The sequence below is a fragment of the Muscardinus avellanarius genome (genome assembly GCF_963383645.1).
Source record: "Muscardinus avellanarius genome assembly, chromosome: 14".
Taxonomy (NCBI): Eukaryota; Metazoa; Chordata; class Mammalia; order Rodentia; family Gliridae; genus Muscardinus; species Muscardinus avellanarius.
The window spans coordinates 33,572,134-33,596,078 of record NC_137800.1 but is presented as its reverse complement, the minus strand read 5'-3'; the positions used below and the strand labels follow the sequence as shown (position 1 = coordinate 33,596,078).

General features: G+C 36.8%; 1 protein-coding gene across 10 annotated transcripts in view; it reads right to left on the bottom strand.

The window, feature by feature from the left end:
• The window catches only part of TENM3 (teneurin transmembrane protein 3), a gene marked incomplete at both ends in the record, with an annotated part of 500,748 nt that overhangs the window by 213,278 nt on the left and 263,525 nt on the right, over positions 1-23,945 (bottom strand). For all 10 annotated transcript variants that reach the window (XM_080710678.1, XM_080710680.1, XM_080710681.1 and 7 more), the window contains one exon: positions 1,015-1,252. In XM_080710678.1, the coding sequence (XP_080566804.1) occupies positions 1,015-1,252 (238 nt within the window). The remainder of the gene's footprint in view (positions 1-1,014; positions 1,253-23,945) is intronic.

Genomic DNA, 23,945 nt, shown 5'->3' with positions numbered 1-23,945 from the left:
TGTGCTACTATAGGATTGAACCTGGGAGCATTCTATCTCTGAGCTATACCCCTAGCCCTATTTTATTTTTAAAATTTTAAACAGGGTCTTGCTAAGTTGGCCTCAAACCTGGCATATACTCTGTTTCAGCTTCCCAAGTACTGACGTTACAGGCACAGGCACATGTCACCATGCCCATCTTGATTTATTTTTATATAAACAGACAGCCACCTGCCAGCCAGCTTGTGTTAGAAGTCCCCACTTCAGAACCTCACTGAAACATCAGAAGTTGTACCCTAGAACCTGTGGAAGATTGAGAGACACCCATGGACCATCATATAAAAATGGGGCAAAATGTTTTTGTAGAGTTTTCGATTACTAGTTGTTTGATTATAACCAGAGGAGGGAATTTTCAGGGATAGAGATTTTAGCTCACTGAAAAGAAAATTTTCTATTAGAACTGTCTGAGAACGAAGAGTGTCTCAGGAAATGATTCTAGAAAAAGCTTTGGAGAGGAAGTCTAATTTCCCTCATATTATGAGAAACTAAAAACATTCTTAATAAATGGTCATCTGACATGTTCTAAAATATTGTACTTGAGAGTCCACTAGCTTTATGATGCAATAAAGACAATACAACCTAAGAATGCATGAATGTCAGAATCACATTTTACATCTCCTTCCTTTTCTTCACCTGCCTGATAATTTTCAGGTGAAAAAAAATAACCCAACAGTAGTAAGAAAAAGTTTCACTGAGGTCATTTATTTTCACCTCTCAATGGGAAATGAAATGTGTAAAAAGAATGAGAAAGCTCACTGGTCCAGCAACTAAACAATTACCAATGACCTGCAGCTGGAAAGAAGAGAATATATATAAAGTTCTCAATGAGAAAAAGGTTGGCCTTGTTTCATTTTAAAATTTTAGTGCTAAAAAAAAAATAAGACTTTTCAACTAAAGTAGAATATGTACTGCCCATGCAGGTACGACGTGGGGTCTAACCATCAAGCCTCTGAGAGTCTCAGCTGTAGGCGTTACCTGCTTTCCAGTGGTACATTACTGCCAAGGACCCAGCTGTCCTGCAGCTGGACGGACTCGGGTGTGGTTTGCAGCTCGGCGGGCAAAGCAGCCGGCGGGGCCGGACTCTGGTTCCTCCTATTGGTCAGGGAGTTTCTGTTGAGAGAAGTGATGGACGGGTGGTGCTGTGTGGAGTGCTGCTTGTGGGAAGGTGGCAAAGGCTGCAGGGTGGACTGGCCTTGGTTGTTTGCAGGTTGCTCTGAAAAGGAAAGAAAAGAAACTCATTATATATATGAACACGTATATATATATATATATATATATATATATATAAACCACCAATTTCTTGGGGATCTGCTTGTAGAAGAATTAGAATTAAAAACTGCATATAAATCCATAGTCTAATAGATTTGCATATTATTCTATTAAGCGGGTGCTCAGTGACATTCTCTAAGAGCAAGTTTACCCTTGGTATGCAAAGTTCTAATTAATATACAACAGATGGCAAAATTGCTTTTGGTTTTAATTTGTTTCAGGTTTTTTTTTTCATCTGGTTTTATTAACACCTACAGAAAATAGCATCTGACAGCTCCCCTAAAGTGCCTTTAGACTTCAGCTTTTTTTAACAAACCAACCCTGAAATTGAATGGGTAATTTAGGTAGAACACAAAGGTTTTCGAAATGCATATAATCCCTATAATTATTTAATGGAGTTTTTTTAAGCTTTATTTAACTGCAATAAATTATTACAAGCTAGTTGCTAAACAGCAGTCGACTACTCTAGTTTAGTGCATTTCAAATAAGGCAGATCTGCACTATGATCTACTAATAGATGCTAAGTATTCCTTAGCAGAAGGTCACTCTGTGAAGCAGATGTTGTTTCATGGATACTTAACAGACTGAATCACATCTGATTACAACGTCAGAAGACTCATATACTTAATGACCGTTACATCCATTAGAACACACACAGAACAGATTTTCCAATTTCACAGTATGCAGTATAAAGTACATTTTGGAGCAAGTCATAGGTGACCAGAGAGATTCATGCCCCTAAGTCAGTGGTACAAATATTTTGTTCTAAACCAGAATCATAAAGGATGCTGCAACTTCCAAATATAAACAAAAGGCTGTGCTATAACTATGGAAAAATCCCCTAAAGCTATTAAATCATAAGTTAAAAATTACAATTAATGTAATGTCTGAGACCTACTTTTCAATATCATTACCTAGCTTTGGACATTCTAGAAGTGATAAATATAACATCTTACCAAAAAGATAGGAGTCACTTTGATTTTCAATTTATTACTGTTCTACACATGTCAATTTTTATTTTTACTAAATACAGTTTAAAAGGCAATAGTTTTAAAGTGATGAATAAAATCATGCTATTAATATGAATGCATGTATTAAAAGAGTAGGAAACGCAGGGACTATCTTTCATCTTTCATCTACAATGTGAACTCCAACAGTACTTATTAAGTCAAATAACATAGTCTAACACTGTAATTCAGGTTGCATGAAATAAATACACATGTAATAGTTTGAATATATGTTATCAAACCTCTTTACAGGGTACAGCAATAAAAATAACTCCTCCACTAGCACATAACCCTAGCAACTATTGCACGTTTCTAGTGATCTCTAATAATCCATATTATATAATCTAATAAGTAATAATTTCTCACTCTTAAAATGTGGGGTATAGCTGGGCGTGGTGGCACACATTTGTAAACCCAGTACTTGGGAGGCAGGGACAGGAAGACCACAGGGTCACAGCCAACCTCAACAACTTTGTGAGAACCTTTTTCAAAATAAAGAGTTAAAAATAGGGCTCGGGGTGTAGTATGGAGGTGAAATGCCTTGGGTTCAATCCTACAAAATTATGGAGTATACGTAACGTCTAAATATATGAAGACAGGATACTTCCTTTGTACAGCCTCTGTTCCTGACATTTCCCTCACCACAGACTGAAGAAATGCTCTTTGATTTGGTGTTCATGATAAATGATGATTGTCTAAACCTCTGTTAAATTGAAATAAGCTTTTGAGGAATAGCCCATACAGTTTAACTGTCAGAACAACAAAACTAACAGTTTAAAATATATGAAAGATTCATTATTTAGGTATCATATCATTAGCATTGCTTTCCCTAGCATCAGCAGGTACGTTTAGTCTCTATGGATGGCTTTAAGGCACATTTCAAGCTGTTTATGGTATGATATAGGAAGCTGAAGCTATGAGGGCCTGGACTAGTTGGTGTCAATGGAATGGAAACAAAGGAAGCAATATTTCAAAGGAAAAGGTAACAAGACCACGCCTATAAAGAAGTAGAGGGTTGGATGACTTCATGTTTTTAAGTTTGGCACCATCAAAGAATGGCACTGTATTTTACAGATGTTATATAAAAGAAGGTATATATTAGACATGATAGTATGTGAAGAGTAGCATAAGTAAAAGTTTGAATTCCAAATTTAGGCCCTAACTTTGGCCAGGCATCATGACAGTGAGCTTCATTTAGTTATCTCTAAAGTGAGAAATAATACTGCCCCATATAGGTCTTAGTGCAATTCCGGCTCAGTGAGGTAAACTCCATCATTTATTTATCTGTGGACTTGGCCATTTGTCCTCCAATCTTTTACTGAGGCTCTATGTTTCAAGGATATGCTAAGTCAATAATGGGCAAGAAGACTATGTAATTAGTAAAATAAAGTTATCATGGACACTAAGATTGTTATTGAAAGTTAAATGATTCTAAGATCCACTATCATCATATATTTCACTATGTTAATATAAAAGATTCTTATTACTAAAATAAATAAAAACATAACCAGTGAAGAAAACATCCACTTAAAGTTTTAAAATGCACTGTTATGGTTTCCCTAGGTGCCTCTTTCATTTTGCAGGCATTTTCTGAGAACTTACGATGGATGGGACATCATTCAAAGATCCATGCTTTCTCAGTGGTCCCCTAGGCTAATTCTGCAACGTGTTCTGTCTGCTGGGACCTCTTTTAATTTGGCCACCTATCAAGTCTACTAATAAATAAAACAAGTCCAGATGATGAGTGCTAGAGTAAATCTAAAATTTAATGGAACAGAGCCTAAGTGAAGTAAGTAGGGTGAAAGGCTAGAAGTTTAAACTCTGAAGCAGACCATGAAGAGAAACAAAATCCAAGGATTCCATTAGAGTCAATAGCAGGTCTTGAGATTTGGAGATAAGAAGTTGGAGTATGTATTTATCTATATTAACTTATTCAAGATAGAAGAAGTATGTAAATCCTAACAAGAGAAACAACAGAAAGAAAGATCGAATAAACGAAAACTAAAAGTGGGAAAGACAAAGCCAGATTTAAGATCAGTGGACAAAAATGCCTGCTGTATAGTTTTATATTTTTAAAATAACATACAAATAATGTAGCTACCAACACGAAGAGAGAAACATGATCAGTTATATGGCTTGGGGTATTTTTAAGGTAAAGAGATTTGTTTAAGACTAACAGACCTGTTGCAAGTACTGAGAATAGGGAAAAAGTTCTTTTAATCCTTACATGAAGGACAACTAAATGCCCAGAGATATTACGACCAAGGTTCAAAACGGACACCAGGAAATAGAGAATGGGGTGCAGACATGGAGACTGTGAAAGTGCTTAAGAACCTAAAAGAAGTGGGCGGATACACACAAGAAGAGTGAGCAGAGCAAACACAGCCTTTCAAGTGACACTGACTTACAGATACAAGTTCTGTCCAAACTTGAGGAAACGTTTTGGCTATCATGGCTTTGGGACAATTAGACCTCACAGAGTCCTAGGGTTAATGTTCCTGCAACAAAGTCCTCAACGATTCATTTTACTCCTGGAAAACTTCAATGGGCTTCCTATTACCTATCAAGCAGAAAATGAGCTCTTAATGGAAATGTTATATTTGGCCAGAGGTAACTCAAAATATATTTTGCATACATTTCCCTCAAGTGTCCTCTTCATATATTCTGTGTCCTAGTCAAGTTTATTGTACCCAATATATGCCCTACACCTTTTTTTTTTTTTCTCAGACAGGATTGCTTCCATCTGGAAAGACTTTTTATCTACTTTACTATATCAAGGGCCCACTTCAAGTTCTAAGAAAGATGACATCTCTTCAGTTTTCTTTAGGCACAAGGCATTTATCTAGAGTGCATTCTCTCTCTCTGCGTGTGTGTGTGTGTGTGTGTGTGTGTGTGTGTGTGTGTGTGTATTACTATGAATTAAACCCAGAGGCATTTTATCTCTAAGCTAGACCCCCAGCCTTTCTTTTTTGGGGGAAAACAGGGTCTTACAAAGTTGCTGAGAGTCTTGCTGCATGGCTGAGGCTATCTTCAAACAAGCGATCCTCCCATCTCAGTCTCCCATGTACTGGGATTATAGAGGTGCACCACCACGCCTGGCTTATCCGTTCTTTTTCATGGTTCTCTTCCCTTTCTCCTCTGTACTGCAATTAATTTTGTAGGTCTCTGGCTCTTGTTAAATTCTCTGGAGGCAATGTCCATGTATAATTCATCTTGGAATTCCTGAGGCCCACATACAAATAGACATCTAATGAATATTTGTTGAATGAATAATTATTTGTGAAGAATTCAATGGAAATGTATTTAAGTGGTAAAAAATAAAAGAAACCTTTAATGGAAAGGTTAATTCATAAGCATGTCTTATTTCCCAAACAAATCTTAGATTCTGAAGGGCAGTAACTCATAAATTTCTTTGGATTTTTTAGCACTGCACATCAAAGACCCCCCCAAAATGTGCTGAATGGTTGATGCCATTTCTGGAGTAATAGCACCATGAGGGGTCACCTCATTTAGATGGGAGCACTATGTCACTCACTCCAATATTGTTTTTTTTAGAAATATTTCTTTGTAACTGTTTTGATATTTAAAATATACCTTTTGAGATGTGCAAATAGTAAAAAATTATATGATATATAAGAATGTATAAAATATAAACATGTAGTACTTAAATATATGAGTATTGCATTATTAGATATTATATTTTATCAAATAGTATTTTAACACTTATTAGAAATGCTCCTATTTAAATATTTTTTGTTTAAACATATTAAAATACTTTCTCTTAAAAATAATGTTTTGGTTTTTTTTGCCGGGCGTGGTGGCACACGCTTGTAATCCCCATACTGGGAGGCTGAGACAGAAGGATTGCGCAGGTTCGAAGCCAGCCTCGCTGGCTTAAGAGATCCTGTTTCCAAATAAAAATATAAAATCGGTCTGGGAGTGTAGCCCGGAGCTAGAAGGGTTCCATCACCAGTACCACCAAAATAAAAAATAAAAAAATGTTATTTTTTTCAAAATATGCTTCACCACATTTAAAAAGAGTAAATTTCTTGGTGTTACGTTTATTAGATATGATTATACCCGACCACTACTTTTTCTCAGTTCATTTTTTTCTGCCTTTCTTTTTTCAATTTCTTACTGTTGACATTAGTGAAAAGCTAACAGTTGCTAGTTTTATTGATAAGTTGAAATGAAATTTATCACAGATTTTTTTTAAGCCCCCATTACATCCGTCATAGAGATGAGCAGAAATGACTTAGGTCACTTTGCTCTGTCCTTTGTCACTAAGGCTGTCAGTTCCCATGTTAAATCTATTAGCAGGGGTGATGTGAATCATGGTATACACTGAATAGATAGGCTGATAATTAGACCACAAAAATGCTCTGAGCCACAAAAACTATTGGAGAACAGGGTAGATTCCAGTTACTCTGGGTTATTTATAGGTCCCCAATCCACGTCAAAAGAAGGCATATTAACTGAACTCTGCATGGACCAGAACAGAAATTCTGGACATCTTTTCCTGAATAACAACTCTGCTAGTATGAATCAGTGAACTAAAAGGTGCCACACAGACAATAACAATAAATATGGGATATTTATTTTTCATGGGATATTTTCTTGAACAGATGAGTTAATTGCTCTGAACCTCATTTATTTTATAGTGCTTACTTAAAGGATCTAAAGACACAATGCCTGCCATAACAGTGAGTCCTTAAAGGTAACTGTCATTAAAAGTAGGGAAGAAACGTGTCCTTTCAGCACAGAACATACATCAAGAGGAAAAGCAAAGCAAGAGGAGAGTCTTGTCAGAAACGAACTGCAGCATCACAAGAAGTAAACAAACATGCAATCAAGTGTGTCCACGGAGGAAAAAGTTTTGTTTTAACAGGTAAAAAAAAATTGCAACTAGAAAGGTCATAAAGGACTGTCTGGGCTTATTTGCTGATATCATTTTTTTTATTTTTTATTTTTATTTTTTCGATGGGGATCTCACTATGCCGCCCAGGCTGGCTCTGAACTCCTGGATCAAATGATCTTCTCACCCTGGCCTCCTGAGAAGCTGGGATTACAGGTGTGCAACACCATGTCTGGCTGATTTGTTTTGTTTTTTAATTAAAAGTCACTTCTGGCAGCTCCCAGACTGCTGTGTGCAATTCAGCTCCAGCTCCTCGGTGGTTTACAGCTTAGCCTGTGGTCTTCAGGGAGCAGAGTGGGAATGGACTTTCAAACAGGAAAGCCGGGAGAGAAAGTAATTCCTGCTGGGAGATAAAATATCTTTGTGTGAGTGGCTGTCTGCACCTGTACATGTGTGCTCTGTTTGTGTGGCGGGAAGTGAAAGGTGAGCGTGAGATGAGACGAGAGGAGGAGAATGGGGCTGACACTGGCTTTGAGCAGGTGTACACAGTGGGAAAGGTGTCGCCTCCAGCGAAACTGCTGGGTCCCACCCACTTCCTTCACTGTCCCTCCTCTTCCTCCCTCGTTCTCCATGGTGCTGGCTGCAGAGATGCCCAGGGAAGAAATACCCTAATGTGGAAAGGAGAAAAAGCCCAAGGGCTGAAAGCTGTGCTGCTTTACAGAAATGCAGTGTGAGTGAAGTTGGCTAGCAGAAAGCAAATGCATGAGTGGAGGAAAAAAAAAATAGAGAAGGGACAGAAGGACTGCAGGGAGACAGGAAGATGAGGAGAGGTGGAAGAAGGACAGAGGGCAAGAAACAGGGGGAAAGGGAGATAGGGAGAGGGCAGAAGAATGAAAGAACAGCAATGGCTTTAATTTTCCAGTGCTGGAAGGGAACCCTAAGAGGCACTCTTGCTCAAAATACCTGGGAGGCACGCATGTGCACCTGGCTTGCTTACTCTTGGATACTGGTGTCAGCAAACTGAGTGAAAGCTGTGGTCATGGTCTTCAAAAAGTTTTTGCCTGGATACGCAGATTATGGTGAACTACATAAACGTTTAAAAGGAGCCATGCCCACCTACTGGTGATGAGCAAATGGTGGGATTCAAGTTTTTGTTTCTGTATCTTAAATTATATTCCATCTCACTTAAATTATATTCCATCTCACTTGTGTCTCCTGACTCAAGCAGAACAAGTTTTCTTCAAAACTGACCTTTTTCTGAAAATAAGTCACCCAATAAAAACATGTAACCCTTTTTGTTTTTCTATGTAGTATTATCATATTAGTGTGTGTGTGTGTGCGTGTGTGTGTGTTGTTACTGATTATTTTTATTTGAAATAGGGTCTTTGCCAAGAGTCTCACTACTTGCTGAGGCTCCTGGAACCTGCAATCCTCCTGTCTCAACCTCCCAAGTACTAAGATTACAGGTGCACATATCATGCTACTTTTAAGTACAGTGACCAGCGTTTCAAGTAGATATTCCAAGTACAAAATAACCAAATTATGGTTAGATTTTGACTTTAAAATTCAATTCAATTCTTACTTTAGCTTAATTTTTTGCTTCATTATCCTCCGACTCTGTGCCTTACAGAAATTTCCTTTGATTTTCCTAAAGGCAAAATCAGGTGACACTTTCCTCATTGGCTACAATTCAGGAGCTGATGAAAAAGATGATGTTATAAATTCAAAATTTTCATGACTTTGAAATTAGCAAAAATCAACAAAATGCTCTTTTGCCCAGGAAAATCTCATGTAAATTATAGTCATTTAATAGAAATTACTTTCTTAGGATGAAAAAAATTAAGGAAGAATTTTCATTATTAATGGGGAATAAGTAAGTTGAGGAATAGATGTATTTATACTAACATACAAACTCAGTTGAGCTCATAGTAAAGCAAAAACCCAACAGTATCATTTCCTCTCCACCCCCACCAATAGTATATTAATAAGATAACCACAGTATAGAATAGTATAGTATAGTGGAAATAGGAAAAGAAAATCATCATTTCTCTTAGAAAATCACTTCTATATAAACCTGTTTCTCTGGTTCTTTACTTCATCTAGGTTCTCACACAAGCCAGATGTTTGAATGTGAACGGTCTGTTAAAATATCTCTACAAATCCTTGTTAAAATACAGTACTGTATAGCCGGGCATGGTGGCACACGCTTTTAATCCCTGCGCTTGGGAGGCTGAGACAAGAGGATCACACAGGTTCGAAGCCAGCCTCAGCTACTTAGTGAGGCTCTCAGCAACTTAATGAGACCCTGTTCCCAAATAAAATATAAAATAGGTCTGGGAGTATAGCCCGGAGGTAGAAAGCCTCTAGGTTCCACCCCCAGTACCATCAAAACAAACAAATAAACAAACAAAAAAATACAGTACTGTATAAATTTCCTTTTTACCACCAGAAACTATCAGATAGTTGTACACAAATCAAACCAAAATTAAAAGTGTGTGTTAAAAATCTTAAATGTCTTCCGGACATGGTGGTAAACATTTGTAATTCCAGCATTTGGGAGGCTGAGACAGGAGGATCACAGTTTTCAGACAATCTCAGCTACTTAGTGAGGCCCTTTGCAACTCAGTGAGACCCTGTTTCAAAATAAAGAATAAAAAATCGGGCTGGGGGTGTAGCTCGAAGGTAGAATTGCCCCTGCATTCCATCCCCGGTACTGCAAAAACAAAAAACGAAACAAGACAACAACAACAACAACAACAACAAAAACAAACCTAAATGTTATATAAATATAAATACTTCCTTGTTTTTACCATCAGTTTTGATTGCAAAACTATTTACAATATTATGAAAGCATATATTTCATATTATATATAAATATTATTTTATTGTATATAAAATGCATAAGATGTGTGAAGATTTGCGTGGGCACTGTGAAGTCTGACTGTGAGGTCTGGTCATAAGGTTACGCTGGAGGAGGACTAAGAACAAAGGAACAAAGAAAGAAAACACCCCTGACCAGTGCCCTGCCCTGAGATGACCTGGCGGTTACACAACCAAGCGGTTACACAGCTACTCCTCTACCCTCCCTTTCCTTGCCCCATAAAAAGCCCCTAGCCTGTGAAGAGGCGGGCTTTCTGACTCTCCTGGGCTCTCTCCCATGTCAGATGCCTCCTTCCAGGTTTCATCCCAAATAAAGCCTATTTCCTGCTGTCGGGCTGTGTTTTCTTTGCCCCCATATACCCCAAAATTTGTATTGACTAGATGATAACTTATATGAACAGAAATCATTGACATTGACTTACTGTACTTATTGTGCTAATGAGAATCTGTTTTAGTTTCTTTAGGATTATTATTTGATATAACGATTAGAAGAAATAAAGCATGAATCTTAAATCTTTTATGTTCTTTTTCCTTTGAGTCTATTATATTTTCTATCTCAAGCAATGTGATAATCTACAATACTTGTCCAATTCCTTGCTATAAAACACCCAGAATTTTTGGGTAAGATATAATAAAGTGCCTTTTGGGTTAATCCATTAGCACATCTATTGAGTGTATACTATTTGCCAAGCTCTATTCGGGTGGCTGAGGATATAGTGGTGAAAAAGAAAAAACAGCCAGCAATTTCAGCTGTGGAGTTGACACTTGATAGTATAACTGAACTGGAAGGAAATGATGAGCCAAAACAGAGTGAAGAGAAGGAATGGCCGGAGCAAAGGAGCACTCGGCTTCCTTGAAGAGGTTTGCTGGTCTTGCAACTTTTTAATCTCTGTGACTTTTTAAACAAGAAGAGAGGAGAGATAATGCTCCATGGCACCTGAAATCCCTAGATGATGTCCAGACTCTTGAAAGGAGATATTCTCAGTCAAAGAGTAGACTTAAAAAAATCTGAGCCAGGCCTGCTGGTGCATACCTGTAATCCCAGCATTTGGGAGGCTGAAACAGGAGGATCGCACCGGTTCAAAGCCAGCCTCAGCTACTTAGTGAGGCTCTCAGCAATGTAGTAAGACCCTGTTTCCAAATAAAAAATATTTTAAAAAATGGTTCTAGGAGTATAGCCCGGAGGAAGGAAGCCCCCTGGGTTCCATCCTCAGTACCACAAAACAAACAAACAAACAAACAAATATCTTGCTGCAAAAGGAATAATAAATGTTTTGTGTTGTTCTAAGTTCTGGTTGGGGAAGAAACACGCGAAATTTCAACTACTTGTCTGGGCTTGGAGTATGAGGTTGAAACATATAGTATCAACATGTTTCTAGAACTGCAAGACAAGGCATTAATATTAAAGACAGTGCAGGGTCAGCAGTTCCCTACATGCATACCCAGTAGAAGTCAATGCAAAACATCTTAGAATACTGACTCCAGACATATCCAAGTCAAAGGATTTCCGCAGATAAGATCCTACTTTCAATGCATCTGTAGTCTAAAATTACAAAAACCTAAGAGAAAACAATTTGCCTGGAGCTAAAGTTTATAGACATAACAGCAGGAATGTACCTCCTCAAACACTTCGGATAGGGCTGGGGATGGAGCTCAGTGGTAGGGCACTTGTATAGCAAGCCAGAGGCACTGGGTTCCATCCAGGGACCACCAAAAATGGCCCTTCAGAGTACAACACAACCAAATAAAACTCTACACTTAAAATGATTTTGTACTTTAAAGAAATTTAAAATACAGGAATTAGACACGAAAAAATAAACGAGGCAGTTTTGGAAAAGGAGAATGTCTATAAATAGAAATGTGGCCACTGAAATTAAAATCATTGATGGTTTTAAAATGCTAAAAATAACTCCAGAGAATAACAATTAATTGGAAAGCAGACCTAGGAAAATCAATCACACAATAGCAGAAAGACAGAGTGCTTACATATAAAAAGTAAAGAATAAAAGACAGAATGAGAAAACTTAATAGACATCCAGTAAGAGCTCCAGAAGGCAAGAAATTAATTTTCAGAGCCATACACCAGCCCTATTTTATTTTATTTTATTGCTGTAGTAAGGATGGAAACCAGGCACATTCTACCTCTGAGCTATACCTCCAGCCCTAGTTTTTATTCTTTATTTTGAAACAGGGTCTCACCAACAGAAGGCCTCACTAATTAGCTGAGGCTGGGCGTGAACCGAGATCCTCTGGTCTCAGCCTCCCAAATGCTGGGATTACAAGCATGCACCACCACGCCTGGCTCCTATTTTATTTTTAAAACAGTCTTGCTAAGTCATTGAAGGCCTCACTAAGTTGCTGAGGCTGGCTTCTAACTTGAGATTCTCCTGTCTCAGCCTCCCAAGCAGCTGATTACTCTAGCCATACCTTGCAAGAAATGAACTTTCTTCAGAGCTATTTAAACCGCTTTCTACAAAGTTCTTAATACCATGTTTATGGCTGTCAAACTATACAGAATGTATACTTATTCATTTATTTCTCATTTCATGTGATCATCTCTGCTATCATCTTTTGTTATTGGAAAGTGGCATTTCGGGTTATGCTTTATTTAATAGGTAATGTCTCTAGAATAAAAATAACTTCTCTTTGACAATATTGTCTTGGCTTTTATGGTTGCTGCTCCAAAGTATGCAGTTAATATAAAAGTCAAGCACCCTAAACTATTTGGGTTGGCGGAAACAAGTATAAATGGCTGTCTTTTGCTTGTTAAAGTACTTCATCTTGTCACGTAATTAACACTAGGAATGTCACAGACATATTATCCTCTATAGAATTCACAGCTTTGCATAATCATTTCTAACAGAAACATACATAAGACATATGTATGATACATGCATAGAAAACTAGATAAAAATACCTTTAAAATGTCTCAGTGAATTTCAGGATATTCTTCTACCCATTTTAAAAATTTTACCTGAGAGAGTAAGCAAAAGGAAGAAGCTGTCCCAATCTTGACAATAAGGAATTGTTGACATATAATCAATAAACACTTTTCTCTCTCCTTATTACCTAATGAGCATTTGATTTTAGTGCAATTAAATTTTATTGACTTTAAGTGGAGTATATGATATGATATAAATAAAACATATTTGCAATACGGGTAAGGACAGCCTGGAAGACTAAAGACTGTATTCCTATGTGACAAGTGGCTTATGGAGAAGAAAAGCAAATCAAATATTCCAAACAATGCAGAATTTGCTATGCTTTTCAGATAACATACTCTATCACAAAGAAAATGTCTGGGACAGAAGAAAGAATATTAGAAAAGAAAGTAAGCAGACACAGGGATGGGCACTTGCTCTAACTAAATGTAATTATATACAAGTCAATTAACTTCTGAGCCTCAGTTATTTCCCTGTGTAAAAAAGTGAGGGGAGACGAGGATGGGTCACTCACTGACTTTTGAAGTTTTTCATTTTAAAAGTCTATTTATTTTAGGAAATACATAATGAAATCTTGAAGCATACTGGCTTATGATATAAATATTAAAATTTAAGTTAATTAAGAGCACTATCACATTATCTCCAGTTATACATATAAAACATTAAGATATACAATAAAAATCATTTAATTCAAATGTAAATATTATAAAAACCTACCACATTAACTCATGTCATATTTACCATGCCTTGTAATATATATTAAAAATATTTTTAAAATTTTTAATATAAACTCATCTTACATTGTAACTTAATATCCTTTAGATACATATAATAACATTATTTTATATCAAATTTATATTTACTTAAGATTTTAGTATTAATATTCATTTTAAAATCATCTATGTAAAAAGCCAATATGTGCCACTCATACTGGTATTCTCGTGTATAGCTATACTACAGGCTGAGGTAGGAGGATTGAAACTTCCAGGCCAGCCTGGACAAATAAGTGAGACTCTGTCACAAAATAAAAACATAAAAAGAGCTGGGAATATAGCTTAATAATAGAGCGTCCCTGAGTTCAATCCCTAGTAATTCAAAACAAAATTGAAAAAAAAAGCCAAGATGCATCTTTCAAGCTTAAACAGGAACATATCAATTTTATAGATGTTATGATGGCAATTATGGTTTAAAAACTAATTGTAGGAAAAATAAATTCAGTTTACTTTATTTGAGCTCTTTTCTGATTTTTTTATTTCTTAAAGTTTTCAGCAAGTACAGGAAACATAAATGTTCAGAGAACACACAGAAAGTTCCTAACAACCCCACTGATCTTGTTTCCATAAATACATCAACCATGACATTGTTATTTCCTCCTAGCACATTATATGATCTCGTATTTATTATCTGCGATTTATTGAGTCCATACTATCTGTTAACGTTTTGCACTGAAACTGAACCAAATCTTACTTAAGCTTCCTTCCAATTATATCATGGCCTCTAGGCAGAGATGTAGGCTACCACAAATACCGAATACTATTTAGATACAATGGACTTCTGTGGAACCACAGTATCATTTCCATTTTCTGTATGCACAATGAGGGTGATCTATTCAGTTTAGACCACACAATGATTTTCTTTGATTTAAAGGGAAATCAAGTCATCATCAGCTGACACATAGATACTTGATAATTCTCTTTTCTTTCACTAATAATTTTGGGACAAACTGTGTGTGGATGTACACAGCACTAACAGCTCCCTTCTCATACATACTTTTCCTGCCACTTTAATGACTGAGCACCCACTGAAGGCAAGAGAGTACAGTGAAAACATTACAGGTGTTAAGAGATATACCTGAAGACCAAGAGCTAAATGGGAAAATGTGGGTGCTGCTGCTCTATAAACAGCAATTACTACAAAAATCTGAGGTGCTATTATTGTTTGGGGAACTAATGCTCTGCATGTTCTAAAGCTCTGTGGTATATTTAAAACAGCAGCATATATAATTTTTTGAACTGGGAATGAAAGATTCTATCTGTCATTTCTGTAGGTTGCCCAATGCCACTGCAAACCTGTCAACAGCAAAGTCCAAAATGAAGCAGAAGACAGATATTCTTTCACACATCTTCCAATTTTTTTTATATCATGAGTCTACAAGTAGTTTAGTGCCAGTTGAATACATTTTTGCATAAAAGAAGTAAATAAGCATTGGACTGACAGTGGAGAAGAATATAGACGACCTAGTTTATAAGTCCGCTTAGCCTTCCACAACAAAATATCATAGACTAGCTGCCTAAAATACATTTATTTTTTTCAGTTCTGGAGGTCAGAAGTCCCTAAGGTCTGGCAAGTGAGTTTCTGGTGACAGCTCTCACTCCAGGCCTGCTGATGGCTGCCTTCTTGCTTTGTTCCAAGATGGCTGGGGAGGGAGGGGAATACGGTGAACATCTCTTAAGCATCTTTTATTGTAAGGATGCTAATCCTTACAGACTCAAGGTTATACCCTCATGACTTCATTTAACCTTAATTATTTCCTTAGAGGTCACATCTTCCAAGACTGTCATGGGGTTAGAGCTTCAACATATAAACTTTGGGAGACACAAATATTCATTCCATAAGACCTAGTTTCAAGCTCCCTCATCAAACTTCATAACTATAAATCAAAAATCAATTTCCTATTTTAAATTCTTTAGTTCCTGGCCTGTAAAATGGAGGTAAATAGTTACTCTTATACAGAACTGTTATGAGAATTAAAGGAGATAGCATATGTTAAAGTACATTTAAAAATTGCGAGGTACTATTTTAACACAGTCTTAATTGCCACATTTTCCATTTACTAAAAATCTCTCAATATCACTTAAACTGTTTACTTAGGATGAAATATCACTAGCATGAAAGATGGAAATAATATGCAATATTACAAAAGCAATTCCCTGTGTATACAGAATACACTGAGTAAAATTTGCTTCAACCCTAGTGGATTCATACTTCTAAGTAATGAATTTGTTTCTTTGCATTGAAAGCAACACACAGAAAATGACGCTCCAACCAAAACATTTGAAAATGTAAAGATGAATGGAACAACTTTATGTTTTATGGCATTTCCTTCGAAAATCTGATTAAGATAGATGTCTTTAGCTCATAATTCTTCAATGTCACGTTGTCATAGTTCCCATCAGCAAGATGTTTTAAAGGCTTTCGATTAATATTGCATGCCAGAACTGAAATTACATCCTTTGTCGTTTAGTTCTTAATGGTGCAAGTGATATCTATCAAGTAGTGTTTTATGAAGCGTGTGTGATTTTTATTGCAGGCTGTTTTTGCAAATCTTTTTTCAAGTTTCAGAAAGACTGCTTAGGGTTTACAATAAATATGCCCTTCTGCTGAAAATCATGATGATTCTTAAAATGGAAGTGCAACTTGTATTATTAGAATTTATCAGTATAAAAATCATCTACATGAATCTGGTGTATTCCCATTTATATAGTCTTGCTTCAACCCAAATATTTTACAAAAATCACACTATTAGAATATATGCAAAATACACACCATAAGTACAGCTTAAAAAGTCTCTGTCAGTAAGTATGTACAGTATCTGCCTAGTATAAAAAATGTTAAAAATAATTGAATGATGGTTCGTGCCATAAAAGTATGTTTTATTTTAAATGTGGTAACCATTTTTAAGAAGAGTTTATGTTTTAATATTGGGTCCCCAAATTATGAAGCTCAAATAGAAATCATTTAGATATAATTTGGACATATAATCATAATATTTGGTACATAATAATTGGTACTAACATACCAATTAATAAGCTATATATGAAAAAAGATAATTCTTTTGTTTGTTTGTTTGGTGGTACTGGGGTTCCTGGAAACCCTTCTACCTCCGGGATACACTCCCAGACCTATTTTTATACTTTTTTTATTTGGAAACAGGGTCTCCTAAGCCATCGCCACGCGGCTGGCTTCGAACCTTGGCGATCTCCCGTCTCCGCCTCCAAAGCGCAGGATTACAAGCGTGCACCACCACGCCCGGCTGAATAAAGATAATTCTTATACAGGTTTTCTTCACTTTGAACATAAACCAACACATTTCAGTCCTGGCTCTATCATTATACTGTATTACTGGTTTTGGTTTTTTAAAATCTATAATATGTTGGGTGTGGTGGCGCACGCTTGTAATCCCTGTGCTTGGGAGGCGGGGACAGGAGGATTGCACAGGTTCGAAGCCAGCCTCGCTGGCTTAAGAGACCCTGTTTCCAAATAAAAAATATAAAATAGGTCTGGGAGTGTAGCCTGGAGGTAGAAGGGTTCCATCCCCAGTACCACCACCACCACCAAAATAAATAAATAAATAAATAAATAAATAAACAAACAAATAAATAAATCTATAATATTAGGGGAATGTATTATGATTTCTAAGGTCTTTTTTTCTAGTTTTAAAAAATTCCTGAAGTCTTCAGTGCTTTATCCAAATGCATGTATACACACACACACACACACACACACACACACACACACACTCAGTTTAAAGCTGTGGTTGCTAACTCCAAGTCTCAAATGTTCTCATGCCTTATCAGTTTGCATTTTATAAAATAGAAATCTAGTCAAGATGAAACAACTGATCAGAAACACCATAAGGACAATGGCAAGGGGCTTGTTCTCGGACATGTCTCCCTTGGGCCATATCTCCATGGTTCCTGCAATATAACACTGGCTACATCTCTCCAGAGTTAGCTGTGCTCTTGAGGGATCTCACAGAAATGTAGCTTTTGCCAGCTATGTGTCTATTATAAGGGAGAATAAAAATATTAACATTAAGATCGACATTCTTATCCAGCTCTGCCCTGCACATTCATCTTGTTTGGATAATTGCACACTTAAAATTAGAGGCTACTTATCTGATTCTAGACGTTGGGGAATAATGTGCATGAAAAAGGTTCTTCAAATTCGTATTCCCCATGGAAGATCACTGCAATTCTCATTAATTCTACAAGGAAGAGCTTGTCTCTCCTTCAATGTTTACTCGAAATTTTTTTCCTGCTGTATGTGGTTCACTGAAGGAATGGGGATAGTTCACTTTAAAAACATTCTCTCCATTAGCTGGAATCGATTTTTTAAAGCATTCCAACACGCCCATATCCAGTATATAAAAATTCTTTTAACCCTTCATACTCAAAAATACCGTGTGCTTAAAAGACAATTCTCTCTACTAATAAGCAAAAGACTTAAATATTTTCCTTTGTTTTATGTGTTTTTTTATTTTTGCTGGTTATAGGCAAACTAATTACCCAGTTATCCTGAAAAAAGAATAACTAAAAATCTAGGTTTAGTGTAACTATATAGATCCTATAAAAAGTTTGGGTAGAGGGAACCCACAAAGAAAGTTTACAAGCATTGAAGTTGATTATTAGGAGCCAGCCGTGGTGGTGCACACTTGTAATCTCAGTACTTGCGAGGCTGAGTCAGAAGGATGGAAGGTTTGAAGCCAGTCTCAGCAAATAATAAGACTCTCATCAACCTAGCAACACTTTGTTTTCAAATAAAAATGAAAAATAGGGTTCTTGGTAGTAGAAAGCCTCTTGGTTCAATCCACAGTGCCACACACAAAAAAAAAGATTATTATGCTAGGTGTTCAACATACATTATCTTATTTAACCCCACAGTAATATTAAACTATAGATAGTTATTCTTGTTTCACAAGTGGGAAAAAGTTCAGGGAAATTAAGAAATCTAAAAAGTTGGGCGTAGTGGCGCATGCTTGTAATCCCAGCATTTGGGAGGCTGAGACAGGGGATTGTGGTTCGCGGCCAGCCTCAGCAAGTTAGTGGGGCCCTTTGCAACTCAGTGAAACCCTGTTTCAAAAGAAAGAATAAAAAATAAGGCTGGAAGTAGAGCTCGAAGGTAAAATGCCCCTGAGTTCCATTCCCGGTACAGGAAAAAAAAAAAAAAAAAAAAGAAATCTGAAAACGGGCAGAGTATAACTCCAAAGTTTTTCATGTGAATTTACACAAGAATAATTATTTTTGCTAAATTTCTCTCAGGCATATTGTCAGGAAGAAAATGAACATAAAATGGTAGCGTTAGATAGTATAGTAACAGCCTATGGTGGTATATACTGGCAACCCAGTACTTAGGAGGCTGAGACAGGAGGATTACAAGCTCCAAGACAGCCTCAACAACTGAGGAAGGTCCCCAGCAGCAACTTACTAAGATCCTGTCTCCAAATTAAAAATTAAAGTTCACAGGTAAAGTGCCTATGGGTTCAATACCTAGTACTAAAATAAAAGAAAGAAAGAAAGAAAGAAAGAAAGAAAGAAAGAAAGAAAAGGAAAAGATAGTACTGTAGAAACTCAATTTTATTTATTTATTTATTTGTTTGTTTGTTTGTTTATTTATTTATTTAATTTTTTGGTGGTACTGGGGTTTCTGGAAACCCTTCTACCCCCAGGCTACACTCCCAGACCTATTTTTTATATTTTTTTAAATTTGGAAACAAAGTCTCTTAAGCCAAAGAGGCTGGCTTTTGAACCTGCGCAATCCTCCTGTCTACGCCTCCTAAGTGCGGGGATTACACGCGTGGGCCACCATGCCCGGCTGAAACTCAATTTTAAATTAAAGAAATACTTGCTTTGAGTCTAGGATCAGAGTAATAGCTAATAATGGCCATGCACAGACCCCAAGCCAACAGTGATAACAGAAGTATTCTTCTATTATAGGGAAATTATATGGTGTATTTTAAATAGGCAAATACATAAAATAATGTATTATTTTCCTTTTAATAAAGAGTTTGACACTTTAATATGTGGGTAGTGTTCTGATTAATTTAAAAAATGTTCTGAAATATATATATATATATATATATATATATATATATATATTCCTAACACTAACAAACAAAAATAGGTTCGTTTTTAAAAACCTCAAAGCAATAATTAACAATTAAAATTTCTAAATACCCTTCTTTTTCTTGTCTTTACAGCAACATTTTGGGTTGGCAGGTTATTTTACAAATTCACAATACTTGCTAATGTAAGCGTAAAATATTTTTCTTAACATTCTTAAGGGATTATTAGAGTTATCAAATCAAACAGTACTACAAAGCACAATCCCATAGGCTCATCTTTGATTATCACCACAATTTACTGGCAAATATTTGAGACAGCATTATTAAAAGTTAATGACCTTCTGGTTTATAAAGAACTGTTAATTCTTTAATTTCTCACTTTGATCAAGTGCTGCCATATTTGTACTTTTATGAGGTAATCGAAATAGTCAAACAATTTCATGTGCTATATTGAAAATTAAATATCTGCTTCCATAATGATATCTTACTTTTTCATCTATTATGCTAAGATACTGGGGACTTTAAATATTTTAACCTTACATGTTGTAAAAATGAGTATTAGACAACATTGAAAGTACAATCTTTATTAACATGCTCACTATTGAGCTTTCTGAATGTCAATGGAATTAAAGGCACCACACCTTAAATATACAACTGGCTTTAAAAAATATTCACCAAAATCAAGTGGCAGACAAATGCAATCGAATGTTTATTCAAGGGAGAGAGAAGGAATTTGAAAAAAGAATGCTAATTAACTTTCAAACAATAAATTTTATAAAACCCAAGTTCTACATAACACATTATCAAACACATGAAAATTAAAAGTGACCTCAGAAACATTCTTTAAATCCAGAAATGTACCGCACATGATTACCAATCAAAGTTGAATCATCAGGCTTAGCAGCAAATATTTTCCCCTGGCACTGCGTTAAAGCAGTTAAGCTTGTCAAAGGGCTATGATGTCTGCCTTGGCTTCTTCATGCTTCTTGCTCACAAAGGCTAACATAATGAAAACACTTTCTGATTTCAAGGCAGGTCAGAAATTTGAAGATTTGTAACTGGGCAGATCGAATGGAGATGCCAAGGAGGGAATTTACACTCTCAGTGAAATGGTCACGTCATGATCTAGATTTCAAACTAATTAAAGAAACAAATATTTTTTGGTGAAGTTCCCCGAAAGTGTTGTTGGTAAGAGAGACTCACATAAAAGAGGGAGGAAAAGGGAAAATACAGTTCTGAACGAGTATTTCTTCAATGAATTATGGCTGAGGTCAGAGAGAATGCAGTGCATAAGGAGACAGGGAATTTAGCACAGCGTCTTCCTTGATGCTTTAACCACTTTTATTTAAAATACAGAAAAGAGGCCGGGCGTGGTGGCGCATGCTTGCAATCCCAGCATTTGGGAGGCTGAGACCGGAGGATCACGGTTCGCGGACAGCCTCAGCTACTTACTGAGGCCCTCCGCAACCTAGTGAGACCCTGTTTCAAAATAAAGAATAAAAAATAGGGCAGGGGGGTGTAGCTCAGAGGTCAAATGCCCCTGGGTTCTATCCCCAGACCTGCAAATAACAAAACAAACAAAATACAATAAAATAAAACACAGAAAAGAGTAAGAACAAGAAAAAAGACAAAGAAAGAACTAAACTTCCCAAACAGCATTCCATACATTATTAATGGTGTCATACTAAGAGAAATGACAGCTCTCAAAAGAGTACTTTTGTCTCTACTTACTTTAATTAAATTCCCAAGGCTGTGAAGTGAATTTGAATCTTTTTTTTTTTTCTTTTGGTGGTACTGGGGTTCCTGGAAGCCCTTCTACCTCCGGGCTATACTCCCAGACCTATTTTTACATTTTTATTTGGAAACAGGCTCTCCTAAGCCAGTGCGCGCGGCTGGCTTCGAACCTGCGCGATCCTCCTGTCTCTGCCTCCCAAGTGTGGGGATTACAAACGTGCGCCACCACGCCGGGCTGAATCTATTTTTTACACGTAAAAAAAATCAAGACGGATTAAGATTTGATTTCTGTCCTCTAATGGTCAAAAAAGTTATATCCCATTTAAGGTATTATATTATGCATAGTTATGTCCAATTTAAAACAAGAGAAACAGCAGCAGCAGCAGCAGCAAACCTCAACACCATGCAGTTCTCTCAAAAGAACCAACATTTCCTCCTCTGATTCTCTGCTTCTCATAGCCAAATTATTTCCTAGTAAGTCCCTCCCTCTTGGTAGCAAGTGGCAATCCATTAAATTTGAAATGAGAATTATAGCAAAATTATACTCATACAAATATTTCAAATATTTTAAATTTCCTTATACCAGAGACTCACAACAACCTTGGTTTAAAATAAACAAATGAGCCAGGCGTGGTGGTGCACATTTGTAATCCCTGCGCTTGGGAGGCCGGGACAGGAGGATCTCGCAGGTTCAAAGCCAGCCGCGCTGGTTCAAGAGACCCTGTTTCCAAATAAAAAGTATAAAATAGGTCTGGGAGTGTAGCCCGGAGGTAGAAGGGCTTCCAGGAACCCCAGTACCACACACAAAAAAAAAACCAGATGTATGCTTGTAATCCCAACATATGAGAGGCTGAGACAGGGGGATCGAGGCTGTCCGCAAATTAGTGAGGCCCTCGGCAACTTAGTGAGACTGTTTCAAAATAAAGAATAAAAAATAGGCAGAGGGTGTAGCTCAAAGCTCAAATGTCCCTGGGTTCCTTCCCTATACCCACAAATAATAATAATAATAATAATAATAATAATAATAATAATAATAATGTAAACAAATGTGATTTCCAAATGTTCTGTGAAAAGTATGTGTTCTAGAAATTAATCTAAATAGCACATTCACATTGGGGGAAAAACAGTTTTCAAATCTGTGGACGCAATTAAAAAATTCTTTTTCAGCCAATGTATTATTCCTATTTTTACTCTAAAAAATCTCTAAGGAGAACATATTTCTTGTCTTCTATATGTAAACTGTCAATCTGTCCAAAACTAAATTCATCTTCCTCCTATACACTCGACCCAACACATCTTTCTTTTATCACTTTTCCACAGAAATCACCATATTCTACTGAAAATTTGGTAGCGTATTTTACTCTTACTCCCTTTAATCCTTTATGTTTAATCACCAAGTTTGATATTGGTTTAATTCAATGTTCTTTAGTTATGTTTCTTTCTCTGTATTTCCACTGCATTATCCTGTCTATATCTACCCCACCCCCACTTTTAATTTTTTTTTATACTGTGTATTGAACTCAAGGGCTATACCTCTACCTCCAAGTATAACCTCAGCCCCTCCCCCTTTTTTTTTGTGAGACGCTATTTCAAAAATAAAAAGACTAAAAAATAGGGCTGGGGGTGTAGCTGGGAGATAGAATGCCCCTGGGTTCCATCCAACCCCAGTTTAAAAAAAAAAAAAAGCAAGGCCAAAAAAAAAAAAAAAAAAGCGAAGCCAGTAGATGTCTTACAACTCCGAGTAGAAGAGTTTGTACTGAAGGCAACACTGAGTTCCTTCAAAGAGACTGAGTATGAGAAAAGAAGTCAGAGGAAAATTAACCTGGACGCTCTTTGGAAGACAAGGGACACGTAGTAGCAATTTAGCTCTGAATTGATGGGGCATTTTGTTAAGCACAGGAGCTAAGTAGACTCATTTGGTGATGGCTGATTCATCCATTCCCCAAATATTTACTGAGCACCTTCCACAGCATGAAGGATACATTAGTTAAAAACAAACACACATACATAAAAATCTCTGTCCTTGTGGGGTTTATACTGCAGAAAGACAATGTACTCTAAACGTGATAAATACCCAAGTGACTTGGAAGGTGAGACCACAAAATGCAAAGCCTAGTGGGGAGAGCCGGGCGTGTGGTGCACACCTAGAATCTCGGTACCTGGGAGGCTGGGGCAGCAGTATCACAGGTTCCAGGCCAGTCTCAGCACTTAGTGAGAAGGTGGCAACTCAGCGAGGGCGAGGGGTGGAGCTCAGAGACCCCTGAACTCGATCCCCAGTACCCAAATAAAAACGAAAGTAAGAAGAAACCCAAAACACCAAAGCAGGGTAGTGGGATTAGAACTGCTGGGGAAGGGACTAAAACTCTCAGCTGAGA